Raw genomic sequence first — 27,767 nt, forward strand, 5'->3', positions numbered from 1 at the left:
GGGTAGTTGATTCTCGGTTGCATTCTAAGCTCTTTTGCCTTCTGGTATATTATATTCCAAGCCCAACATACTTTTTTTTTTTTGGTAATGCAAACAGGGTTAAGTGGCTTGCCCAAGGCCACACAGCTAGGTAATTATTAAGTGTCTGAGACCAGATTTGAACCCAGGTACTCCTGACTCCAGGGCAGGTGCTTTATCCACTATGCCACCTAGCCACCCCTCTATGCACTTTTAATGTAGTTGTTGCTAAGTCCTGTGAGATCCTGATTGCAGCTCCATGGTATTTGAATTGTATCCTTCTGGCTGCTTGTAATATTTTCTCTTTGACTTGGGAGTTCTGGAACTTGGCTATAATATTCCTGGGGGGTTTTTTTGGTATCTCTTTCTCAGGGGGATCTGTGGATTCTCTCCATTTCTATTTTGCCCTCTGCTTCTAGGATATCAGGGTAATTTTCCTGTAGTAATTCTTTGAAAATGATGTCAAGGGTCTTTTCCTGATCATGACTTCCAGGTATTTCAATATTTTTTAAATTATCTTTCTTAAGTCTGTTTTCATATCAGTTGTTTTTTCAATAAGATGTTTCACATTTTCTTCTAATTTTTCATTCTTTTGGTTTTGAAGTATTGAGTCCTGATTATTCGTAAATTCAGCAATCTCCCTGAGTTCTATTCTTTGTCTGAAGGACTTGATTTCCTCAGAGAGCTTTCTTATCTCTTTTTCCATCTGGCAAATTCTGCTTTGTTTTTTTGCAAGGCAAATGGGGTTAAGTGGCTTGCCCAAGGCCACACAACTACAATTCTGCTTTTTAAAGCACTCTCCTCCTCAATAACTTTTTGAACTGTTTTATCCATTTGACCTAAGCTGGTTTTTAGCATGCTATTTTCTTCAGCATTCTTTTGGATTTCCTTGACTAAGCTGCTGACTTCATTTTCATGTTTTTCCTGCATCTCTCTCATTTCTTTTCCCAGTTTTTCTTCTATCTCCCTCATTTGATTTTCAAAGTCTTTTTTTGAGCTCTGTCATTAGCTTGAGTCCAATTTCTGCTTTTCTTGAAGTCTTTAGATGCAGGAGCTTGTGCTTCCTCATCTTCAGACTGAATGTTTTGATCCTTCTTGGGCTCACAGGCAAAATATTTCTCAATGGTCTTCCTCTTGTTTCTGCTTGCTCATTTTCCCAGGCTGAGCCTGGTTTTGGGGTGCTTCCTGAGCTTTTGGGACACTCCCACAAGGATCTCAGTGTGTGAGGCTCTGTCCTCCCTACAGGTCTGTGAATGACCATATGCTCCCCACTCTGCAATAGGGCTGAGGTGGGGGTGGCCCTGCTGTTCTATGGGGGGGGCCTAGACTGCGATCAGGATCTGAATGTGGTCAGAACCCCAGAGTCCTGTTCCAGGTGCAGAGGACAGAGCTCAGCAGTCTCTTTCTTCACTCCCCTCCCTAGGTTCAATGGGCTCATGCCCTGCGGGCTCCTGCTTACTGGCTCTGCCTGCTTCTGTTTCCTGGATCTGGGCTGAGGTGGCCATGCTGCTCCCTGTGTGCCCTGAGGGCCGGGCTTCAAGTGCTAGCTCTGGCAGAGGTCCTCGCACTTCCCCCAAGTTGTGCCTGGTGCTCCCTGGGTGTAGATCAGGAAACTCCCCTGCTGCTGTGAGCTGTGGCTCCCAACGCCCTGGGACTGCCTCGGGGAGGCTAAAGTTTTTTCTCTCTGATGGGCCACCCCTCTGGCAGGCCGCCCCCTACAACCCAGGGTGCAGAGCCTTTCTGCTCTTTTCCAGGTTACCTTGAGTAGGAGAACTTTCTCACTGGGTCCCTCTGTGGGTTCTGTCTCTCAAAAATTTAGTTAGAGTCCTTAGTTTAGAAGTTTTATGAGAGAGCACCTGAGAGAGGATCCTCTCTTGTTGCCATCTTGGCTCTGCCCCCTAAAATTCTTTTTTAATCCCAGTTTTCAGGCACTCTGACAATTGTTGTATTATTTCTTCTCAAACTATTATCCAGATCAATTGTCTTTCTGATGAGGTGATCCACATTCTCTTCTATTTGATTTTGTTTGCTTCTTTATATCTTAGAAATGTCATTAACTTCCCTTTACTCAATTCTAACATTCAAGGAATTATTTTTCTTTTTTTTTCTTTTCTTTTTTTTTTTTAGATTTTTGCAAGGCAAATGGGGCTAAGTGGCTTGCCCAAGGCCACACAGCTAGGCAATTATTAAGTGTCTGAGACCGGATTTGAACCCAGGTACTCCTGACTCCAAGGCCGGTGCCTTATCCACTAAGCCACCTAGCTGCCCCCAAGGAATTATTTTTCTGTTTTAAGTTTTTGGTTCTCCATATCAATTTGGTTGACTTTCTTTTCAAAATTTTCTTGATTTTTTTGGATTGCTCTAATTTTTTTTTTCTAATTTTTCCTTGGTTTCACTTAATTGATTTTTAAAGTCCTTTTTAAGTTCTTCCAAGAAATCTTTTTTGTGCTTGAGATTATTTTGAATTTCTTATTGAAAAAAGATTAGCTGGGGTGGCTAGGTGACACAGTGGATAAAGCACCGGCCCTGGAGTCAGGAGTACCTGGGTTCAAATCCGGTCTCAGACACTTAATAATTACCTAGCTGTGTGGCCTTGGGCAAGCCACTTAACCCCATTGCCTAGCAAAAAAACCTTAAAAAAAAAAGAAAAAGGATTGGCTGGGGCAGCTAGCTGATGCAGTAGATAGAGCATTGGAACCTGGAGTCAGGAAGACCTGAGCTCAAATCTGACCTCAGACACTTATTAATTACCTAGCTGACTTTGGGCAGGTCAGTTAACCCCATTACCTTGCCAAACAAACAAACAAACAAACAAAAAAGTTCTTATTCTCTGGAATTTCTCCTGTGGTAGTAAACTACTATTTCTTGGAACTAAAACCAGAGACTCTGTTCTCCTGCAAGTAACACTTGCTATTACACTCATCAGATGTGTGCTGGCTCCTACCCTCACATCCCTCAACAATGAAAGGTCCTTCAATGCCCAACTCATCCTGTGAGATGAAAGTTTGTAAGCCTGAGGTTGTCTCCCAACCCTAGATGTCCTCAGGGCTTATTGTTTAATAGATTCTGTATTTGGAGTGTTCAGCTTCACTCTGGCACCTCTGACCCTGGATGTCTGATCTTTCCTAGGGTCTTCTTAAGTTGTGTTAGGAGAAAAACTGCACTACCCTGACTTTTGTTTATTTCCATTGCTCTACATTTCCTGTGGAGGAAATTCAGAAAGCAGAAAGTATTCTGATCTACACTGCCATCTTCCCAGAATTCTCTCTTGTTTTTTTTTTTGAAGAGAACTAATGACATGCCTGGGTGATGTCTTGACTTTCATGTAAATAAGAATAAATGGAACTAAATTGCACAAGATGACAGTCTTACTCTCTCTCTCTTTTTTTGCAAGGCAATGGGATTAAGTGGCTTGCCCAAGGCTACACAGCTAGGTAGTTAATAAGTGTTTGAAGCCATATTTGAACCCAGGTACTCCTGACTCCAGGGCCAAGGTTCTAGCCACTGAGCCCCCCTTACTCTCTCTTTCAGAGTCATCAAATTCCAGTAGTGAGACAAAAGTGGAGACTATTGATAATGGCAGTATTCAGTGGATGACCTTGATGTCTTCAATGTCTTGTCAAGCTCTAAGCACTCCTTAACATTTGCTTCAGCTGTCTTCACAATCATTGGAACAAATTGTTGTCATACTCCCATTCTGCCAGGGGTAGTCTTCACATATTTGTGGTAGACCTCCCCCTAACTCCCCAGAATATCTGAGACCTGATGATTCCTGAGGATACCTGAGAACTGTTGATCCCCTCAACCTGGTTTAAACTGTGTGCTGAGATAGTTTTACCAAGCTGTGGCATGTGAACTGAAGGAAGCTAGGCATTTAACAAATGGGTATTCATAATGGGCAATTTAAAATAATGAATAAATAAGGTCAAGGGAGGGCTCAGAGTCTATGAGGATTACATGAAGAACTGGGGATACACCTTCAATCTCCCATTTATTTTGGGAAACATCAAATTGGTTCCTAGAAAGGTAAATAGAAATTTTCCTGGGGTTCTGTGTAACCCTGAGGGACTATACTTTTTAACTAATGGTCAGTGAAAAGTAAAATAACTGAGAAAACAAAAGTTTGATTTTTCAAGGATATTATTTATTAAGTAATGCATGCCAATTGCCTAACAAATCAGAACTAGGCCCTTCCTCAGCTTAGAATTGGACCTCAAACACAGATGGAGACAGTAATTATTTTAAAAAAAGACAATAGAGCAGTAGGTAATCTGATTTATTAGGATGAAAGATTAGGGACTATCCAAATTGGGAGGGGGAGAGTGAACAGCAATCAGAAATCAGAAAAGGAGGTATCCCATTCCTTCCCACCCATCCAAGTGTATTTGAATTAAAAAAAAAGTAGAAAAAATAACTGAATGATCAGTAGGGAACCAATTTTCAGATAAGACATATGGTTGCTTGATATGTTCAAGGAGACAACTCTTTACATTAATCTGTGGGTCTGATTGAACTTCTCGTCAGCATAACCTAGGTCCTTAGATAAGGGTCTCTAAACAGCAGAAAGAAGTTTTCCAGTTTCTAGCCACACAGAGCTAGGTTCAAACAATGCAAGAAAGTTTTCTCCTGATTTTCACAAATGAATAAACTTCTCTTATGAGATAAAAGAACTCAGCACATAATTAAATAGAAAGAATTGAGATGCCTCAAGAATGAAGTCACAAGATTGAGTCAGAGTGGTTCATCAATTCCAGCAATGAACCATTTGCTGTCCTTAACTCCATCTTAAAATGGAATTGGACAAAAAATTGCTTGGTTTTTCTGTTCTCGGTGTCTAAAACTTCCCTTCTGCGTTGTTAATCTATTTGACACCTTAAAGCAATGATTTAATAGGACTCAGCCTGCCACCATAATGATATTGCCAAGGTCTGTCTAGGGGGGAATCCAATCCTTTGCTCATATGCAGTCATGAACCAGTGGCACAAAATGATGCTCTAAATGATTTCAGGATAGTCAGTATGGAAGAGGAGGCCCATCTCTGTGGTTGATTGCTTGATCCCTTTGGAGGCTGGACAACTAATTTTCACAAACTTCTTCACTTCCATTTTGACCTTCTCTGGTGCCACAGGGCTGAAGCCTCCTTGACTTCTTTAGGTATTCTCTGAGCCAGAATCAATTGATGTATTTTCTCTTGAGTATGTACTAGGAGTTTACCTCATTTTTTTTGTTGTTTAGTGTGGAGCAAAAGTTTGCATTCTTAAGAATCAAATGATCCTTCATAAAGTATGGATCCTTGTTGATATCAATAGGTTCAAGGACCAATTGTCCAAGGCATTCTCTTCTATCTTGTTGGCTTTCTGGGGGCGGCTAGGTGGTGCAATGGATAGAGCACCGGCCCTGGAGTCAGGAGTACCTGAGTTCAAATCTGACCTCACACACTTAGTAATGACCTAGGTGTGTGGCCTTGGGCAAGCCACTTAACCCCACTGCCTTGCAAAAAAACTGAAAAAAAAATGAAATAGACTATCTTGTTGGCTTTCTGAGGGTGAAGCCACTCCACCCTTCCCAGTTCTACCTCTAGGCTGATGGTCTCTGTAATTCAGTCACTGAGAAAAGAAATTGGCCTCCACACAAAAATCTCAGAAGTGATCAGAGCCAGTATCAGGACCCTCTTTCACCAAGCCAGGTGCCTCAGTTTCCAAGAAGAAAGATTCTACTTTGATTCTTTTTTTAAAGACCTTATATAGTTCCTGCTCAATCCCATCTCTGAAGAGTTTCTTAATTACATCTTTAAACTATAGGAGTTGTATCTTGTCAAAAACACAAAGCAGTCTTCCTTGAGACATTGAAACTTATTCATGTAAGAATGGTGTTTGGCACTGAGTATGTTGAAGAGAAAAATCAAAGAGCCTGCCTTCAGAGGATGCTGAAGGGACATGCTCTTTGGGATATATAACTTGTTACCTAGCTGTGTGACCTTGGGCAAGTCACTAATCCCATTGCCTTTCAAAAATGAAAAAAAAGTGTTGATAAAATTATACTTCTCTCTGCTAAAAGGGCAAAAGGAGAGAGAAGGCAGTACTTGGTACAGAATGAAGAGGAGGCTGCTTGATCTCCAGGAATGCTGAGCTCAAGACAATGGCTTTCCATCCTCCTAGGCTTGTATATGAAGATTTGGATTGGAGAGTGGAGAATCAGCAGGCTGTAGGACAGAGGTATGGACTGATACTTGGGCTAGGGAATGAAAAATGGCATTCATCATAAGCTGGTAGCGCTTGCTCTCTTGGGCTCTCAGTTTCTATATCTCTGTCTGTTTCTCATTTTGCAGAACTTGGTATATATAAGTTCACTTTTTCTTTTAGGGTTTGTTTTTTTTCCCCCTTGAAGGAAAGGGAAAGGGTAGGAGAAGGGAAGAGGGGAAGAAGGGGAAATGGAGAAGGGAAGAGAGAGTGCATCATAGTATATAGTAAAATTACCAGTTATTTTTTTGAACTGGATTTCTTTAAGAATTCTTTATATAAAAGTAGAATTTGCATAATTATAAATTTGTGTAATATAAATGTATGTAATATAAGAACTGTCTATATCCAGTAGTCTGCCTGGGATTTGTTTGATGCATTGACACAAATTTAGCAATATATACTTTTGTTAATATGTTTCTAGAAATATGAATTGAGAACAAAGAAAATTCCCAGAATCAGTCATGATGACCATAATCTTTTTGCAAAATGCAGAATTTAAAGTTTTATTTATATTTAATTTTTATATTATGACAAGAATAAAACAGTGAAATTAATACAATGATGTTATCTGAATCATATTATCTGCAATCAATGTTTCTTAACATTCTCATAGCATTTTAAAAATAAAAAATCAATTTTTCTATTTTACATTGTCTTGGAGAGAATTATTATAATATGCATAATAAAATTCTAATTCCCACAATGGTTGAATAAAAAGAAATCATGCCTCATTCTATACTCTTAAGTTTTTTATATCTGTACATAATGGATAACATTTCATCACCAGTCCTCCTAATGAATCATTTTTTTAAGAGTTATGGAATTGTCCAAGGTCACACAACTAAGTAAGTATTAATTGACTGAGGTTAAATTTGAGCTGAGGTCCTCCTGACTTCAAGGCTGGTGCTCTATCCACTGGGCTACCTAGCTGTCGCAATTATTGTGTAAATTCTTTAATTGGTTTACAAGAATTTTTGAAATTAATTTTTATGATATTGATGAAAGGGAATAAACTTTTTGGTTCTGCTTGCTTCAGTTTGCATTTAAAAAAATTATTAGTATTTTCTGTTTCTTATATGATCACATCATCCCATCTATGGTCCCCTTTTTACCTCTTTCCCAAGAAAGGGGGGGGGGGACCAGCATAACTGATAGAGTAAGAAAGTTTCAAAACATGTGAAGTGTATAAGATCTGTGAACCTCCCATTGCCACCAATGTAGGCTGCAGGTGTCTTCTCTTCAGTTGAGTTCCACTTGATTTTTATAATTTTGGTATGTTTAAATTTTGATTCTTTGGTGGGTCAGTTCTTTCCATCCAAATCCTTTTGGAAACCAACTTCCCCATTCTTGAATCTTAAATTCCCATAGTTTATAAATATATTCTTCTCTAACCTGAGAGCCATCAATATATGACCAATCTCTACTAGATAGATCATTTCCTGAATATTGAAAACCATGGCAAATTTCTCATTTCTCCCAAAATGAAGTACATCACTATATAGAAAAAAAAGGATCATGTAGAGCAATCAGGGATGAGCTCCCCTTTGGAATCTTCCAAGCAAGTGTCAAGGTCATCCACTGGGGTTTCTGCAGCATCTGATATTGGGTCAATAGTCAGAATATTTTCATTTTGGGAGTAGAGGCCGATGGAGAATATAGGCCAAAGAGCATCTGAAAAGTTGCTGGTGAATGTAAAGATGTGGCATCTATTGTCTACATCATAAAACACTATATCTCCTGCCTCATAATCCAAAAAGATCCCCACTTTGTGGAGTTTCCCTCTTAAGGGAACATCCATGTTAGGTGTGGTACAAACTATATACTTATTTTGTCTTAAACTCAAAAGCCAGTATCCAATAGAAGAAGATGGTGAAACCTCTCCAATTTTTTTTGCAGACATTGTACAAAGACCAACATCCCAAGCAGAACTGTTTTCCACTGTCACTTCCCAATAATGTCTCCCAGACTTGAAACTCTGAGTTGCTAGAACAGCACCACATAGATCAGATCTCTCCAAAGTATGGTGCAATTTCTTCCAAGAATCTCTTCCTCTTATTGTTTTCATATCTGTGGATAAGATGATTCCAGGATGGGCAGTTTTAGGATCCATTCTAATTTCCTCTAGAAAAAAAACAGAAATATAAACAAGTTCTAAAGGTGTTATATAAAAGTCCAAAACTACAGCAACCAGGGATCAAATAAAAGAGAATGTCTAAACTCTTGGTGGATACAGAGTAAACTCTGAGTAGAAGAAGCCCAACACCTCATGTAGCTTTAAGCATTTGGGGGTCATTGTCCAGGCACAGAATTGCTTGGGAAGGCCATTGTAAGCTCAAAGTGTCCCTGAAGGTTCAGAGGTCCATCAAGTATATTGAGGTAGGTTCATATTCTACCACAAGAATTTAATTACATTCCATGAAGTTTTGAGTTTTATTTAATGTTTTAGGGCATTCAGGCTTCATCTCCATAAAGGGTTCTTTATGTTGGCTAAAAGATGGCCTCAGAGAGACTAAACATCATAATATCTTAGGAGACACTCCTCTCCCCACTGGAGAGAGTTGAAGAAACAGACATTCACTTCTCTAAATTTTCAACCTATTACCAAGTGTCACTTTAGTAATCTGAAGACTCATTCTTCTTCTTGAGGTACTAAGGTACTCCAATCTACGGCACTCAAGATCTACTGGAGTATTTCAGTCCAAGATAACATTAATCAGGACTATATCTAGACTTCTCTTCCACCTTGGGAAATTGAAAACTGATAATACATTTTGTTTTGTATTGTTGAATTTATTATATATTAATGATCAATCTATTATAATTGGTTGGTCCCCTCATAATGAGGCATTAAACTCCCATTAGACTGTAACTTAAGTTGCCTATTATGAAATTTGAAAATTGTTATTTCATTATTAGTGATTGAGAATGATATCAAAATAAATATTTTTGGATCAAATTTAGAATCGATAAGACCCTATTTAGTAAAATTTATAGGAGTTTTAATTTCTCTATTCTTATGGGCTAAAGTTCAATCACAAAGATTCTCTAACCTATGAGCTTTTGCTGACCATGAGGGGATATGAGGTAATATGGTGATAGGATGCTTGTTTTTCCTAGTGTTTTTGAAAGACTGTTAGTCATGGGGATGTGGGTCTATCTGGTGAAGAACCAATATAAGAAACTAACCACTTTAGAAGTTAAATACAACTTATAGTCACTGTGTAAACACTATCAAAGAGTTGCTCTGACATATTCATCTTTGATTAGTGAGGAGTTTTGGTTCCAATTTAACATTTGCTCACCACATTAATAAATTTATCATGTTCAGAACTTTGTAATTCAATTTCTCTTTGTCACAACACTATTCTATAAGAGATCTTCCCTATGCATGTTTTCCTCCTCATCAAGGAGTCTATAATCTTTCAGAATAAAACCCCATTTCTTTTTTTTTTTTTTTAGGTTTTTTGCAAGGCAAATGGGGTTAAGTGGCTTGCCCAAGGCCACACAGCTAGGTAATTATTAAGTGTCTGAGACTGGATTTGAACCCAGGTACTCCTGACTCCAGGGCCGGTGTGCCACCTAGCCGCCCCTACTGCGCCACCTAGCCGCCCCCCCATTTCTTTATAAGAAAAAAAAATCCCATTCTATTTTCTTGCAGATTGTCCCCTCTTCAGTAATCTTTAATTTCCCATAGACTGCTTTCCTTTTTTCTATAAATATGTTCATGCCTTCCCCACCCTCAAAAATCCCTCATTTGATCTTCTATCTCTTTCAGATTGCATTCTATATTTCTCTTCCTTTTTATGGCTAAACTCCTTTTGAAGCGTGGCTACAAATCAGTACCTTCACTTTCTTTCCTCTCATTCTCCTTAATTCTCTGCAGTATGTCTTTTGACCTCCCAATGATTTCCTAACTTTTCCAAAGATTTTCCTTCTGTTTTCCCTCTTTCCTGACCTTTCTGCATCTTTTGACACTTCATTATTCTCTTCTCCTGGACAATCTGTAATCTCCAGGTTTTTGTAATATTTTATACTCTCCTTCTTCTAACTGTCTAATCATTCTTTCCATGTGTCCTGGGGCCTCTTCTATCCTCCTTCATAGTTCTTTAAGTATTGTTTGCCCCATTAGATGGTGAGTTCCTTGAGAGTAAGGACTGGTTTTTTTTTTTGCCTTTCTTTATATTTCCAGTGCTTTGCATTGTGCCAGCCTTCTAAAAGGTGCTTTTTAAGATTACAATCCTTATCTGGAATAGCTTGGGATGTCCTGGATAGGGAGTATTAATGGATTCTACCTCCAGATAGTATGACATAAAAACCAACTCATTCATCCAAGCTGTCAGTATCACATGGTTCAAAATACTTACCAGAGAATTTTGTCTTCATCGTTTGTCTCTGATTCAGGCTCTTCCTCAATTGATCTTGGACAAATTTGAAAGACTGAGCTACAACGGACAGTTGTTGATTGGGCCAGAGATTCTTCACGTTACAAAATTCCCGGCACTCAGGACATTTAAAATTGTCCCCCGAACTCATATAAATGTACTTGAGGATACAATCTGCACAGAAATTATGACCACAATCTATAGACACAGTATGTGTGAGGAAATCTAGGCAGATAGAACACTTCAATTCTTCTGAAATACTTGAAGTAAGATATGAAGCCATGGTTCTTAAAAAAAAAAAAGAAAAGGATTGGTTATTTCATAATATTGAATTAACATAGCATCTGAAAACCAGGGCTAATATTACTAGATGCCTATTTCACAAGATTGTTGTGAAGATAAAATTAGATAATGTTTATAAAGCATCTTGCTTTCGTTTTTAAAAAAAATTTTTTTAGTTTTTTGGAAGGCAATAGGGCTAATTGACTTGCTCAGGGTCACACAACTAGGTGACTCCAGGGCCAATACAATGCTCTATCATCTGTGCCACCTAGCTGCTCCCATCTCGTTTTTACTTTTTAAAGAAAATGTATACAGTACTTTACTTATTTATTTATTGACCCTAGAGTCAGGAAGATTTCTTTCTGAATTCAACCTGGCCTCAGACCTTTATTTTTCCCTCCCATATTTTATTTTTTAAAAATTACATATAAAGACAAATTTTGATAATTAGGTTTTTTTGGAAGGCAAATAGGGTTAAGTGGCTTGCCCAAGGCCAAACAGCTAGGTAATTATTAAGTGTCTGAGACCAGATTTGAACCTAGGTACTCCTGACTCCAGGGCCCATGCTTATCCGCTACACCACCTAGCCAATAATTCATTTCTGAGGTTTTTTTCCCTTCCAAAATTCTTCCCCACTCTCTAAGACAGTAGTTTAATATATGTGCAATCATGTAAAACACATTTCCATATTAGTCATATTGTGAAAGAAAACAAAACTGAGCTGGAGAAGGAAATGACAAACCATTCTAGTATCTTTGCCAAGAAAACACCAAAATAGAATCATGAAAAGTCAAATGTGACAATAATAATGCTTTCATATAACACTTTTAAGTTTGCAAAATAAACAAAAATAGCATATGTATTTTGATCACTAAAACGTCAACAATCCTGGAAGTAACACTTACCTACTGGTGTTACCGGTTTGGACTTCACCCTGAATTTGGAGCTTCCAGATCAGTTTCTAAGAAGAGAGCTTCTGTCCCAGGTTTTTATCCTAGTCCCTGAGTGACGCCACTCCACTCAATTAGTCCCATCTTAATGAACTGCTAATACACTCAAAAGATTATCTTGATTACATCTTTCAGTTGCGGGAGGTGTGTCTTGATTGATTTGACAAATCTGTGGATCCCCACAAGGCAGGTTCCTTTGAAACTAGGAAACAATACAAGAAGGGTGCTTGGTACTGAGAATGCAGAAGAGAAAAATGGAAGAATTTGCCCTCAGGGAGCTTACATTCTCCTGGGGATCTATAATATAGACATCGACAAGTGAACAGAATATATAAAATATATATAACATATGTCAAATTCTGGAGAGACAGAGATAGACCGATCACCAGACTCACAGAAGATAGACCAAACAGCTGATTTCCGTGGGGGGATTAGCTCAAATGGTAGAGCGCTCGCTTAGCATGCGAGAGGTAGCGGGATCGATACCCGCATCCTCCAGTTTCTTTTTAGTAGCAACTGGATGGCTCCAAGTTACTTCAACCAGATTCCACTCCCAAGTAATTTCCTCAACTCCTCTATTGCTTCTAGAAAGGGTTGTCCCTGTACTGCCCAATTATTCCACTCTGATAACCAGAGTTTGAAGGGATGTCCTCCTAAATCTCAAGGTCTCTGTTACCTTCCCGTTATACCCTGCAAATTTAGTCATTCAGATCCTCTCTGTTACTTGTCTCTTCCATCCTCTATTTTCATTCAGATTATGACCTTTGACTTGGAATAATAGAACAAAAATGAGTCACAGGACATTAAAATTCAAGTTAGAAAATGGGGAGTCACAAGCTGTCCTTGAAGCTTTAAAGTCACCAGTTCTGGATGAACAGTACCCCAGTACTAAAAGGAGATGGGACTGGGGTGCTATAGGATTAAAAAAGACAAAACATCTCAAATTTCTCCCAAAGAGAAAAGGATGAAATTTACAGTCTAGGTCAGTGAGCTTAACTTTGTTTCTTCTAATTATTAAAAGGATAGTTTGTTAGTGTTTGGAAAGGGAGGTGGTGATCACTAAGACACAGTATATTTTGACAGTCAATTATTAACATTATTAGGGCCCACATTGTGCCAGGAATTGTACTATATATTCTTTTTAAAGCTACTTTTAATAGAAGTTTTTTTTTTTAAATTAAAGATCTTATTTATTTTGAGTTTTACAATTTTTCCTCTGATTTTACTTCCCTCCCCTACCCCTCCCCACAGAAGGCAGTTTGTCAGTCTTTACATTGTTTCCATGGTATACATTGATCTAAATTGAGTGTGATGAGAGAGAAATCATATCCTTAAGGATGAAACAAAGTATAAGAGATAACAAGATCAGATAATCAGATATGGGTTTTATAGTCCTTGGTCTTTGGTCTTTGTTCAAACTTCACAGTTCTTTCTCTGGATACAGATTGCAGAGAGCTCCAAATTATCTCTGATTGTTGCTCTGATGGAATGAGCAAGTCCATCAAGGTTGATCATCACCTCCATGTAGCTGTTAGGGTGTAGAGTGTTTTTCTGGTTCTGCTCTTCTCACTCAGCAATAGTTCATGCAAGTTCCTCCAGGCTTCCCTGAATTCCCATCCCTCCTGGTTTCTAATTGAACAATAGTGTTCCATGACATACATATACCACAGTTTGCTAAGCCAATCCCCAACTGAAGGACATTTACTTGATTTCCAATTCATTCTTTGCCACCACAAACAGGGCTGCTATGAATATTTTTGTACAAGTGATGTTTTTACCCTTTTTCATCATCTCTTCAGGGTATAGAACCAGTAGTGGTATTGCTGGATCAAAGGGTATGCACATTTTTGTTGCCCTTTGGGCATAGTTCCAAATTTCTCTCCAGAAAGGTTGGATGAGTTCACAGCTCCACCAACAATGTAATAGTGTCCCAGATTTCCCACAACCTTTCCAACAATGATCATTATCCTTTCTGGTCATATTGACCAGTCTGAGAGGTGTGAGGTAGAACCTCAGAGAAGCTTTAATTTGCATTTCTCTAATAAGTAATGATTTAGAGCAATTTTTCATATGACTATGGATTGCTTTGATCTCCTCATCTGTAAATTGTCTTTGCATATCCTTTGACATTTGTCAATGTACTATATTCTTTATCAAGAATATGTCATGAGGGGGCAGCAGTGGATAGAACACACGCCCAGCCTCAATCACTTAATTGCCTAGCTGTGTGACCTTGGGCAAGTCACTCTTAACCCCATTGCCTTAAATAAATAACATTTTTTAAAATGTCATGCCAGATTAACCTAGTTTCACTTTTTATGCCTTTTGGAATTTTTTCTTAACATTAATTTTCATATACAATCCTCCCTTTTAGGGCAGCTAGGTGGAGCAATAATAGAGCACTAATCCTGGAATCAGGAAGATCTGAGTTCAAATCGTCCTCAGACACTTAATAATCACCTAGCTGTGTGACCTTGGGCAAGTCACTTAACCCCATTACCTTGCAAAAACAAAAAACCCAACAAACTATAATCCTCCCTTTCCTACCCATTTAATCTTCTCTTGTAATTAAGATTTTAAAAGAAAAATAAAGCTCAACAAAATGACAGAATATACAACATTCCACACCCATAGAAGGTCACCTTTCCAAAGAAAGGAAGAAGGTATACTCATTTTCTTTACATAAAGAGTTACTAGACAATAGGTGAGAACTACAGACATATAACACCTTAATTTCAACAAAACATTAGAGAAAACCTCATTTTTTTCTTGTAGACAATCTATTGATGTAATCTAGATGGTGTATGTGGAATTAAAATTGATTGCAGGACCATATCTAAAGGTTCAAATCAACATCAGCTTTTAGAGAGTTCTTTAGTGGAGAGCTCTAGAGATCTGTACTTAATCGTGTGCTGGGTATGATTTGTGTTAATAACTTGGATAAAGGTGGTAATTTAGCCAAAATTCTTTTTATCTCCCACTCTTCCACTATCCTTAGGAGTGCAGTCCAAAAAACCGAGCCATTTTTTTCCTTCTCTAGTCCGTGAGTGTACCTGAAGAATGACAGGGGGCTGAAAATACTTCTAGGATATGGATGCTATTAATTAGAGACTGATGACAAACTATATACTTTTGTGCAAAGATTCTCACCCATGAATATATGGGAGAGAATGGCAGGGAGGGAGAAGGGAAAGGATAAACTTTTATCAAGGGCCTGAACAATGCTAAGCACTTTACAAATATCGTATTATTTGTTCCTCACATCAGTCCCTGAATCTGGCGCTATTATCAACTCCATTTTTAGAGTCCAGGACCCTGAATTTAAAAGATTTACCAACGTTTGAGGTCAAATTTGAACTCAGATGAAGAAAACCCCAAATAGGGTCAAGAAAGGTAGGAAGAGATTGGAAAAAAACAACTGAACAACTGTTTCTGACTCAGACTCAGTACTCTACCCATTCATCAAGGCCTCTAGCTCAAGGGACCAGAAATAGAAAGATACAAAAGAACAATCTGGACTGTATTTCCTTGGTACCTTTCCTTGATCCCTACAACAAGAAATGTGACCTTTCCTTCCATGAACTAGTTACTGTTGCCTCACACAAACACAAATGCTTAGCTTTGCTTATCCACCAGATACTCCCCAGATTTCCAGTAATTTTGTACAAGGAGCAAATTGAGTATTTACTTACAATGTGACCCTTTTACCCAATGATCTCCATTTAACCAATAATCCCTTTTCCCCGGGGTTCCTGGGAGTCCTTGGCCCTGAAAGCAGGCTATCACTAAAAAGACCTCTGTGTAACAGAACTCAATTTGAGCTTGGAGAATAGACTGTCCACAACAATCCAGATTTCAGAGAAGTGTGAATCTCTGGAGAAAACCTCCTAAAAAACTGATTCCTGGTAGAGGAAATTGTTTTATGGCCCGGGTCATAGGGCACCCTTCCTACAAATCCTGTAGGTATCTTTGCCCTTCGTTGTGCCCAGGTCATATTTTGGTCATATCCACCTTCCTTCTGCTTTGCTAGCCTGCTTCTTTCTCGTTCCGCTGGTCCCTCTAGCTCCACGACTTAACAATTCTTTTCTTTTTCTCTCTTGTTGTATTCTTCATTAAAATGTAAATGTCACCAAGAGTTCCGGCACCATTTACCTAAGAATGTCGTAAGAGGAACAAGAAACATCTGCTTATCGAGTAAGGGGGATTAGCTCAAATGGTAGAGCGCTCGCTTAGCATGCGAGAGGTAGCGGGATCGATCCCCGCATCCTCCAGAAGAATTTTATCCTTAGACCTAGTAGCAGGGGGGTTCCGACAAGTTCTTGTCCAAATGTGCAGACTAGGCTAAACACCTTCTATGTAACTATTAATGAGATCTAGAGCTCCACGTTACCTTTACGGGCGTAGTCTGCAGAATACTTAGCTCATTCACCCTGGGACAGTGTAGGAAACCCTGACAAAGCAGAGACTAAGGACTGTACGCTTCATTCTCTGTTTGGAAACTTTTTCCAGTAGTCTAGCAATCTGAAGTCCACACTTTCACTTCCAATTCCAGTTAAAGAAATTAATCTTCTCTGCACAGTCTCTGCTTCTTTTTGACTCTGGAACAGCTGTGGGAGAACCTTGAGCAAGTCTGAAGGACAGAGCAAGCCAGGCTCACTCAAAACCACTCTCCCTCCATTTCTTCTCTTGGAAACATGCAAGTTCACTCGTCAGCAAGATAGTTCGAGGTATGAAATAGCTGAAACGTTGACTGCGACCAAATCGGAGTCTTTCCATCTACCCAGAACCGGGTGTTCCTGCAACGAATGGAGCAGTTACCCCTTGTGCCTACAGAATAAGATTTCCCACCTGGGACCCATATTAAACCGCCTGGTCTCTGGCCCAGAACAGAAGCGACTGTGAAAGGGTCCTGGAGCGGTCTTCAGCCTCCACACCGTAGGCAGAGATCACAGGGGATAAGGGAGGACAAATAGGCCTACTTGCCGGCACCAGAACAAAAGCTGACTTGCTCAGCTCTTCTCCAGTTTACAAGTTGAGAAGCAGGAAGCCAAGAATCAGGGGTGGGGGAGAAGGCTCCAGAAGAGGCCCGGAGAAGAGAAAAGGAAGGAAGGAAGGAACCCGCTCTATTTCCCCTGCTTCTTAGTCCTCTGGTCTCGGGGAGGAGGGGGGGGAATCTCTGGGGAGTCCAGGGAAAACAATTCAGCTGGTGGAGGCCAATGGAGCTAAGCTCATAGCAGTTCTGCTAGGGGAATGAGAAGGGAAGGCCCAGGGAGAGGGGACTGAGACCAAACAGATTAAAAATATATAATAAGTCTGATCTGTGGGGGAAAGTGAGAGTATCGGAGGAACCCTCATATTTGACTAAATTATTTTCACTCAGTCCACCTGGTTTAAAGACAATTCAACAACCATTTCTTAAAACCCTTTCAATTGTAAAGCTGGAGATAGAAAAACGAAGAAGACCTTGCCCTGGAGGAGTAGTATCTTTATCCCCCCCAAAAAAGACTTGATCTTTGATTCAAGAGGAATTCCAGGGACTAAACAACAGTAACAACAGAGGGACTAAATAACAACAATGGAGTGGAGTGGTGAGGAAGAAAGGGACAAGTACATAGTTCAGAGTTTGTTTCAGAATCCTTTCAGTCTCCCTTGTCAAGGAGAAAATCCCAAGTTTCCAGACCCCACTTATTTTTTTTTAATTTGAAGAAAATTAAAGTGCACAAGAGAATCTTTTTCACTACTTTTAGATATCCTAAGGCACAGACTGGAACTGCTTATAACTCAGGCAGTGTTTGAGGCCAAGAACTCCCCAAAACATCCTCAAGCTTCACTGTTAATCCCTAAAATTATTTCTGACTTTAGATCTCTAATTTTAGCATCCCTGTCATTCCTATACTCCAGTTTAAGATGGGGACCAAGTAGCTTTTCCTTTCCTTGATCAGGGGAACTGGTAAAACAAGCTAACTAACAGAAAATGGAAAGTTTTACCTTGGGGGTTTCTCAGTCAGTTTGTATTAGGATTTTTAGTTTGGTTTTTTGCACCCACCTGCTGACATTTAGCCTCCAGGGAAATTCACCTAATGATCCTCAGCCTTGGGATATTCTCAGAAAGTTCTCAATCTCTTTTCCTTTGGACATTTCCCTTACAATCTACAAATCAATTTCTGTACAATATCTTCAACCATTTTCCACAAATGGGTTCTTCCCAGACACCTGGAAGAGGAAGTCACATTTGGAGAAAAGTTTGCATGGGAAGGAGGAGGCTTCTCACCTAGATTATCTTTTGGTGGGAGATGCGGAATTTTTGATCATCATCTATGATGTCTTCCCCTTAGACTTTTTTCCCTGAAGAAAGTCATCAAAGATTTTGGTCTCCACATCTAGATCTTCTTAGCAGAAGATCCTGGAAATGGATTATCTATCTCAAATCAAATTCTATCTTTCTTCCATCTTTTCTTTTACTTCAGGATCCAATCAAAAACTCTCTTCTCTCCAGTCTTAAGCACCCTTCTCTATTCAACTGGCTACAGGACCAATCCTCCTAGCCCAGGATATATATATATATAATTATTGGGAGAATTCATTGGAATGGAGTGGAGGAGACCCAAAAATTTGTGGGTTTTTTTATTTATTGTTCTGGGGAGTAAGGATGACAGAACATCCATTAAGTGAAGGTAGAGAGCTTGAGTTAGTTGGTTCAAACCTTAAATTGGGTTCTTTATCACATTATACTCCAATAGAAACCCATTTTTATTATTGCTCCAATAAGAGGACATGGGGTGGGGGAAACCATACAAGTACATTCTGCAGAGTTATATTTTGGGTTCTGCAGAAGCCCCAGACTCTGAAATTCTACTCCTAAAAGAAGTAAGCTCTTGAGAGAAGGGACCTTCCTTTGCCTCCCCATCCCTTAGCATAGTACCCAATGCACTCTAAACTCTTAATTAAATGATTGTTGACTCAAAAAAGAAAGAAATATTGACTCCACTACCTGTTTGACCTTGAACATCCCTTTAATTCTCTGGTTCTGTTTCCTCAGTAAAATAAGGGTATCTTCTGCATTTAAATCTATAATCCTAATTGATGGGTTGTTAGTCTGTTGATTATAGGTGGAGTATAAGATATACTATATTACTATATATTATATATGTACTATATATATATAGTATATATATTATATAGTATGTATACTATATAATATATATACTATATTACTATATATTATGATAAATAATTGAGGGGGAAGCAAAACAAAGTACTTTTGGAAGGCCTTAGCAAACAAAAGGGATCAGGGCAGGTTTCCTAAAGAAAGTGGCAACTTTAGAGTTGTGTTATAAAGACCAGATAGGAATCCAACCAGAGAAGAGAGAAACAGAAGATTTTATAAGCATAGAGAAAACCAGGTGAGAAGTCACAAGCCCATATCTCCTTCTTTACCTCTCTTGCCCTCTACTTCATTTCCCCTGCTGTTCCCTCTGAGCTATCTCCAGTTTTGCCCTATGCCTACTTCACCAGCTTTCAAAAACCTTCCCCAGAACCAGTCTTTACAGAAGTTTTATGTCAGACAAGTCCACTTCAAAAGTATCTTCTCTTTTTTTTATAAAAGTCATTGTTATTTCTTTTTTTCACATTATTGTCACTTCATGATTACTCCTCACACACACACACAGAGCCCTCTCATAATAAGAGTCAAGCAAAGCAAAACAAATCAATTCAATGACCATATCTGAAAATGTGAACTTCATTATATCCATTTAATCTGCTGAAAGGTGCAGAAAGTGCGTGTCACCTTCAAATCATTCAATGTTACTTTTGTTCATTGCATTGTACAGAGTTCTGAATTCTTTCAGTGTTGTTTTTTATTACATTGTCATAGTGACAGATTAACTGTTCCCCTGAATTTCTTCCTTCCCAATCAGTTCATACAAGTTTTCTTAATGTTTCCCTTAATTCCTTTACAATTGTATCTTGGACCTCATTAATAATCCATTCTGTTATATCACAATTTGATGCCCATTTCCATAAATACATAGACAGTTTTCTTTTGTTTTTCCCCTCCTACAAGTACTCCTATAAGTTTCCTCTTTCTTTTTTAAATAGATTTTATTGATGTTTGTTTTTACGTCATTACTCGTCCCATTGACACTTCCCTTCTTCCCTCTCAGAGAACCATCTGTTTTAACAATTTATTTAAGAAGAGGAAGAGAAAAAAAGAAAAGAAAATGAATTCTGACATGAAAAAAAAATCTGATGATAAATATAGTGTTCCTCACCTTTGGACCCACAACTTCTGCAAAGGGTGGTAGGGAGAGATGTCTTCTCATATATTCTCTTTGGGACTTAATTGGGTCATTATAATTCCACAGCATTCAGTTTCAATTGTTTTGTGGGTTTTCTTTCCATTTACTTTGTTATAGTCATTCTGTGTAGTAGTTTCTTGGCTCTGCTTATTTCACTCTTCACCACCTAATTCACCATGTTCTTCCTTTCTTATAACACAGTAATGTTCTAAACTCAATAGATGTCAACTTTGTGGCTGGTTCTTTGCTATCCACAAAAAGTATTGTTACAAATATGTTGATTTATATGTAGTTTTTCTTTTTGTCAGTGACCTCCTCCCTCCCTTCCTTTTTTTTTACAGATGTGGAGAATTGTATGTATAGAACATTACATATTAGACATGTTTAACATGTTGGTTAATTTAGCTACAGTTTCCTCCCCATCATCTTCCTCCCCACCACACTTTCTTTGTGATTTTTCCTAACAAAACACAATTCTCTAGGAAAAGTGGAAAAGATATATTGGAAAATGATGGTAATGCTAAAATAAAATATATCAATAAAACTTTTTAAAGTTCTTTATTTTCAAAAACAGGAAATTGATTTTTTCTTTGACTTCTTTGATGTATATATCTAGCACTGTTTGCAATTATAATGCTTGGATATTGACTCAATTTGCAATCACCTAAACGCAGGCGATTTTTCACTTGAACTGCTTTCTGCTACATCTACCCAATTCTATAGCACTGCAATTGTTTGGGGGTGGGGGCGGGATCCTAATGTAGGAGATTGAATTCATCGCTATGGTTCAGCTGGTGGAAATATTTGGAGATCCCAATACTGTCATTCCATATCCTTCGCAAGGACCCTCATTATTGTTTTCTTTCAATTCGTTGGGAGAAAAATATTTACCAAGATAAGGCCAAGGACAATCCACTAAATATTTCAGCTCTAAGTGCTATTGTTCAAGAAATCCATATTCTTTGGAATTCAGTCCTCGTGCTTATTCCGAAATCACTTGTACAACCATTTGCTCCATTTAGCACAGAATACCTGAAAAATTTGGTCAGGGAAAGGAAGACTTCATTTATAATTCCGCTACTGCTATAAAGCACCCAACACGGGTTTGCAGAGGTGTGAGACTGGTTGAACTGCTGTTTGATTTTGCGGAATCTTTTCTCCCCATTTTTTCTTTTTTTCTTCTAGTCGCAAAAGAAAGCTTGCAGGATGTGGATAGGAGATCCCTGTGAAAATGAAACCATTAAAAACGAAGCAAAGCAATTCCCCTCCCCCCACCCCTTCAAGCCTGGCTGCCGCTGCATGCCTGGGTTTCCACCAGATTACAGAAATCGGGCATTTCCCGAGGTGATCCGTACGGCTGGGGCTTCCACAATGCGCCAACCTTCTTTCCATTCGCAGCAGTCTGATCACGATGATCCGAGATTTCCTGTAAGGCCGAAAACTCACGATTTCACTTAAACAACAGATAAGAGAAGAGCTTGGAGGACAAATGCTTGAAAAGCCACAAGCGAGGGGCCGAAATAGCTCAGTTGGGAGAGCGTTAGACTGAAGATCTAAAGGTCCCTGGTTCGATCCCGGGTTTCGGCAGCTCTGGTTCTCAATGTTTTTCTTCAAAACTGGGGAACAAAAGTAGAGGTTAGAGAAGCCATTCAATCAAATATTAGTTACTATATGCAAGGAACTGAACTATGTCTGTAGATGGATAAAGTTAAGAAAAGCTGAAGGGAGGCAGTAACTTCAACAACTCTGAAAGAGGAAAAAAGGCATAGCTTGGCAGAAGAAAAATAGGTAGCAATCTTCCCAAGGGAATTCACTGAGAGTTCTATGAGAAGTAGTTAACTTTATGGAAGCAATAATACTACTAATAACTTATTTACATATGAAGAGCTTTTTGTGTATACATACAAACACATTGTTTTATAGTCATTTTCTTCCACAAGATTTTATATTCCTATCCAGCTCGAAGCATCTGAAGTATTTGCTCCCAAAGTTGGTGCTGTTGTCTAGCCTTTGGTCCTCGAAAAAGATCATGACATCAGGGAGAAGATGCCAAGACATGCCAGTCACCTGGATTCAAGTGAGGGAGGCCTGTGCAAAGTCACCCATTTCACTTTCTCCTGGGGAGTCGTTTGGGTCATGTCCTGATATGGATTAATTCACTCTGCCCCCAGGACTGAAAGTGCAGAAGCGAATGCCAATGGAAGAAAATGTGTGGAGTGGATGTTGGGGTAGGAACATTATTAAAAACCAAAGTGCCACTCCACTCTGAGACCTTAGAATAGGGACTCTAAGACCACAGTGTTTGTATTGATCCAGAGATCTCTTACTTCCTGTGTTTCCCGGTACCTAACCTTCCCTCTCCTGACCCCCATCCACCTGCCAAAACCATCTTTATTCCTTTCTCCAGGAACCCCTGAAGCTGCACCCTGTACTAAGCAATGGGAATGCAAACAAAACAAAACACAAAACACAGAATGACAATCCCTTCTCTCAAGAAACTTACAATCTAGTGGAAACTATCTGAAAACAAATATATAACAAAGCAAATTTTATACAGGATAAATAAAATAATTAACAGGAATTAAGAGGGATTGGGAAAGACTTCCTACAGGGTTTGAATTGGGTTTTAAAGGAAAAACAGAGAGATCAGTAGTCCTAGAAGAGGGGAGAGACATTCAGGAATAATGCTTGGAGTAGAGATTGATGAGTGTCTTATTCATGGAACAGCAGGAGGCCGATGTCACTGGATCAAGTTCATGTTAAGGAATAAGGCATGAGACTGGAAAGATAGGGCAGAGCTAAGGAAGGAAGGGCTTTGGACTTCATAATATTTTGCATTTGATCCTGAAGGCAAGAGGGAGTCACTGAAATTTATAGAATGGAGGTGTGGAAGTGGTGGTGGCGACAAAATCATACTTGAGCTTCAAGAAAATCAATTTGGAAGATGGTTTGGAATGAGGGAGAAATATTGATGTAGAGAATTATGAATGTAGCTTTAATACTGTTAAAATCTTGTTAATTGTGGAAGTTTGTTTGCCCTTGAGATGTAAACTGTCCTTGATTGGTGATTGTTTCCTGTTGCCTCTTGTCCCTGTTGTTTTGTATCTTGTTCCCCATTTTCCCCTTCACCTAACCTTGGCAGGACAGGAAATGACATGTTGAATTTAGGGGTTGAGCAACTTGGGACAGGAAGGACCAGTACATAGCTTGCCATTGGAAGATATCTGGTCCAAGGTGTAAGACCACATCTCAAGCACTGCCCCATGCCCAACTTACCACAGAAGAATATTTAACAGGAAGCACAGAGCCTTCTGCTCTTTTTTCCTCTTCTTCTTTGACTCTAGCAGAATGGATTTTTCTCACACTCTTAGGCCACATGGAGCACCTTGGGCTCCCCCTTTACCATGTGTTTAGACTAAGCTAAGCATCATGACTGCCTGCTCTTCTCTCTCTCTCTCTTACTCACTTTCACTCAGTTTTCACCTAGTCTATTCTTAAAATGGTTACTGCTTTTCTAGGAGTTTTAATCTGTATATTTGTGATATTTTGCCATAATAAAATCCTGAGTAGCTTTAAATTCCCAGAGAGTGTACGAATTCCTTCGCCTTTTCAGTGGCCTTAAATCTTCTGTCTTCAATCTCTAAATCTTTAATAATGTAACAATAAGAGGCATTCAGACTCATCAGAAGGTTACTGCAATAATCTAACCATGAGGTGATGAGGCCCTGCAGCACAATGGCACTGATGATAGATGAGAGAAAGGGGCAAAAGGAAAAGCAAATAGAAGTATTGCAGAGGTGAAATCCACAGGCCTTGGCAAACAGATTGGGCTTAGTAGGTGAAAGTTATAGAGGAGTTCTGAATGATTCATAGGTTTTCCATTAAGAGGTCATGAATGCCTATTAGATGAGTGAACAAAAAAGGGTTTATAATTGAGAGACACTGTGAAAGTTAAAATCAAGAAGACTTAGAAACTACTTGATTAAATGAGATGAGTGAGGAGTTAAGAATGCCACCAATGTTTGAAAACATGACTGGAAGGATGGTGGTGTCCCTGGAAGCCTCCAACTAAGAAAATGCATGAGATTGGGGATGCAGTCAGATAATTTTCCTCCCAGTTTCCCTCAGGCCCTGAAGACAGAGACAAGTTTTCCTTCTTTCTACTGGTCTCTAGCCTGGTCAAATTTTATCCCAAGTCCTGTGGTCCAGAAATCTTTTTCATGGCCAACCTTATCCTTTCATGGTTCCTTCAGGAATATAAGGGGCTTATTGTGTGGCCAGTGATCTCCCATTCTTTTTTTTTTTTTAGTTTAAATCTGTATTTTATTCTCTAGGTCACTGAGAATTAAAGGAATTAAGTGATTTACTCAGTAATAATTTATGGCAATGGTTTACATTTTAATTGAACTTTAAGGTTTAACAAATGCTTCACATACTTTGATTTGTCTCACAACTCTGTAAGATACTTGGTTTAAGCAAAACTGTCCTCATTTTACAGATGAAAAAAGTGAGACTAAATCAATCAATCAATCACTATTTGTTAAGTGTGTCTACTAAGTGTCAAGTACCCTTCAAAGTATTAGGAATACAAAAAAAATGCAAAAAGCAGTTAGGTCCTAAAGAAGTTTACAATCAGGTGTGTGTGTGTGTGTGTGTGTGTGTGTGTGTGTGTGTAAATAGGTACGTACATACACATATATAAATATATGTACACCCCATGTAAATACACATGTGTTTGTACACATATGTGCTTACAATATGCTATACACACATAAAAGCTATATACAGAATAAATAGGAAATGAGAGGGAATATATTAGAATAAAAAGGAATTGGAACATGCTTCTTTTAAAAGATAGGATTCAGAGTTCAAACATCTAATAGTAGATGTAGGGCTGGGACAAGAACTCATGATTTCCTGACTCCAAAATCACACAAAGTCAAGTTTTTAAACTCAGATCTCTTACCTCCTACTGAGATAGTATTAGTGGAGGGGCTAAGTGCCTTGGCCTTGGATATCAGTTCAATTACCTTCTGAAACATGTACTACCTAACACTGTGGGCAAGTTACTTAGCCACTCTGAGCCTCAGTTACCTCATCTGTTAAAAAAAAAAGGGAGTCTTGATAGACTTGAAGGTCCCATCTAGCCCTATTTTTATGATTCTCTTATCAGATTTCCACTATTCAGTGTTAAGATTCATACATTCTTAACTGACTCTCTGGGGGAAAAAGTATGTGCATCACAATATAAAATATAATCTTCATTGTTAACATTTTCTTCATTCCCTTAAATTCAAGCAATCTACAAATCAATAAATCCACCCCAATTTGTAGTGTTTGCTGATTTTGTAGTTATAAACACTCATATGGAAAATTTAACAATTGATCCAAATCAATTTGAAGCTATTTTTTCACACCTCTGAAAGTACATATTCTATCTAATATGAGATGTATTTTCTTTTTGATTATGCTTTAAAGGCTCCTGAAGGAATAATGTTCCTGAATAAAGAGGAAAGGGAAATGGACAATTAGCTAATTAAATCTGGATTCCATTGACTGGGGAAAGTTAATTGATAGCACAATAATTTGAGCTGTAACCATGGTATTTTGAGATCTATTGGCTTCTAAATCAGGAAGAATAGGATTATTTGAACCCAAAGTAAAGTAATTTTATTTTTTTAATTAAAGATTTTATTTATTTTGAGTTTTACAATTTTTCCCCTAAACCCCACCCCACAGAAGGCAATTTGTCAGTCTTTATATTGTTTCCATGGTATACAATGATCCATATTGAGTGTGATGAGAGAGAAATCATATCCTTAAGGAAGAAACATAAAGTATAAGAGATAGCAAGATCAGACAATAAGATATCAGTTTTCTTTTTTCTAAATTTAAGGTAATAGACCTTGGTCTTTGTTCAAACTTCACAGTTCTTTCTCTGGATACAGATGGTATTCTCCATTGAAGATTGCCCCAAATTGTCCCTGATTGCTACACTGATGGAATGAATGAGTCCATCAAGATCAATCATCGCCCCCATGTTGCTGTTAGGATGTACAGTGTTTTTCTGGTTCTGCTCATCTCACTCAGCATCAATTCATGCAAATCCCTCCAGGCTTCCCTGAATTCCCATCCCTCCTGGTTTCTAATAGAACAATAGTGTTCCATGATATACATATACCACAGTTTGCTAAGCCATTCCCCAATTAAAGGACATTTACTTGATTTCTAATTCTTTGCCACCACAAACAGGGCTGCTATGAATATTTTTTGTACAAGTGATGTTTTTACCCTTTTTCATCATCTCTGGGTACAGACCCAATAGTGGTATTGCTGGATCAAAGGGTATGCACATTTTTGTTGCCCTTTGGGCATAGTTCCAAATTTCTCTCCAGAAAGGTTGGATGAGTTCACAGCTCCACCAACAATGTAAGTGTCCCAGATTTCCCACAACCTTTCCAACAATGATCATTATCCTTTCTGGTCATATTGGCCAGTCTGAGAGGTGTGAAGTGGAACCTCAGAGAAGCTTTAATTTGCATTTCTCTAATAAGTAATGATTTAGAGCAATTTTTCATATGACTATGGATTGTTTTGATCTCCTCATCTGCAAATTGTCTTTGCATATCCTGTGACCATTTGTTAATTGGGGAATGGCTTTTTTTTAAATATGACTCAGTTCTCTGTTTATTTTAGAAATGAGTCCTTTGTCAGAAACATTATTTGTAAAAATTGTTTCCCAGTTTACTACATTTCTTTTGATCTTGGTTACAGTGGTTTTGTCTGTGCAAAAACTTTTTAATTTAATGTAATTGAAATCATATAGTTTGTTTTTAGTGATGTTCTCCATCTCTTCTTTAGTCATAAACTGCTTCCCTTTCCATAAATCTGACAGGTAAACTAGTCCTTGATCTTCTAATTTGCTTATAATTAAAGTCAAGTAATTTTAAGAAGTCATGGTGAAAGTTAAAAAGTTGTCTAGAATGCTTCTGAGTCCCAGTGCCTCAATCATCTGACTTCAGGAAGGAAAGAAGGAAGGATGCAAGTTTTTATTAAAGTGTACACTCTATGCTTAGAGTACACTTTAATAAAAATGTGATTTCCCCTTCTTTAGTCAGTGACACTTTTCTCCCAGCTAGGAGACTCTCTCTTATGTACACATTTCTCTTTCTCTTCTCCCATGTCCCCAAGCTTGACTCTAAAATGCCCTAGTGCTCCTATAGAGCAGACTCTATATTTCCAGTCTAGAAGTTCTTCCTCTAAGAACTTCTAAGTTGTATTTATGAATAATAATTTATGGGGTAGCTAGGTGGTGCAGTGGATAGAGTGCTGGCCCTGGAGTCAAGAGTACCTGAGTTCAAATCCAACCTCAGACACTTAATAATTACCTAGCCGTGTGGCCTTGGGCAAGCCACTTAACCCCATTGCCTTGCCAAAAACAAACAACCTGAATAATAATTTAGAGAAATGAAAGCCCCTCTGAGCTTGATAACAGTTTTTAGAGAGCTTCAGGGAAACAGAAACACTAATGTATTGTTGAGGGAATTGTGAATTGGCCTGTCCGTTCTGGAAATCATTTTAGAGTCATGCCCC

General features: G+C 38.6%; 1 protein-coding gene and 3 non-coding genes across 5 annotated transcripts; 3 read left to right on the forward strand and 1 right to left on the reverse strand.

The window, feature by feature from the left end:
* Positions 1–6,966: 6,966 nt before the first annotated feature.
* RFPL4B (ret finger protein like 4B) lies at positions 6,967–16,992 on the reverse strand. 2 transcript variants are annotated; one of them, XM_074196915.1, is made up of 4 exons: positions 16,265–16,992; positions 11,830–12,076; positions 10,625–10,929; positions 6,967–8,381 (listed from the first exon to the last, which is right to left on the reverse strand). In XM_074196915.1, exons 3-4 carry the CDS (start codon positions 10,923–10,925, stop codon positions 7,774–7,776), a joined length of 909 nt encoding a protein of 302 aa, XP_074053016.1. In that variant the 5' UTR covers positions 10,926–10,929; positions 11,830–12,076; positions 16,265–16,992; the 3' UTR covers positions 6,967–7,773. The 2 variants fall into 2 exon arrangements, with proteins under 2 accessions (XP_074053016.1, XP_074053015.1); XM_074196914.1 differs by having other exon boundaries at positions 15,567–16,992.
* On the forward strand, positions 12,300–12,372 carry TRNAA-AGC (transfer RNA alanine (anticodon AGC)). Its single transcript has one exon. It is a non-coding gene; the product is annotated as a tRNA-Ala (tRNA).
* On the forward strand, positions 16,073–16,145 carry TRNAA-AGC (transfer RNA alanine (anticodon AGC)). Its single transcript has one exon. It is a non-coding gene; the product is annotated as a tRNA-Ala (tRNA).
* Positions 16,993–21,688: 4,696 nt separating the features above from the next.
* TRNAF-GAA (transfer RNA phenylalanine (anticodon GAA)) lies at positions 21,689–21,761 on the forward strand. Its single transcript has one exon. It is a non-coding gene; the product is annotated as a tRNA-Phe (tRNA).
* The last annotated feature ends 6,006 nt before the right edge of the window (positions 21,762–27,767 follow it).

Source organism: Macrotis lagotis, chromosome 8 (assembly GCF_037893015.1).
Source record: "Macrotis lagotis isolate mMagLag1 chromosome 8, bilby.v1.9.chrom.fasta, whole genome shotgun sequence".
In the NCBI taxonomy this organism is placed as follows: Eukaryota; Metazoa; Chordata; class Mammalia; order Peramelemorphia; family Peramelidae; genus Macrotis; species Macrotis lagotis.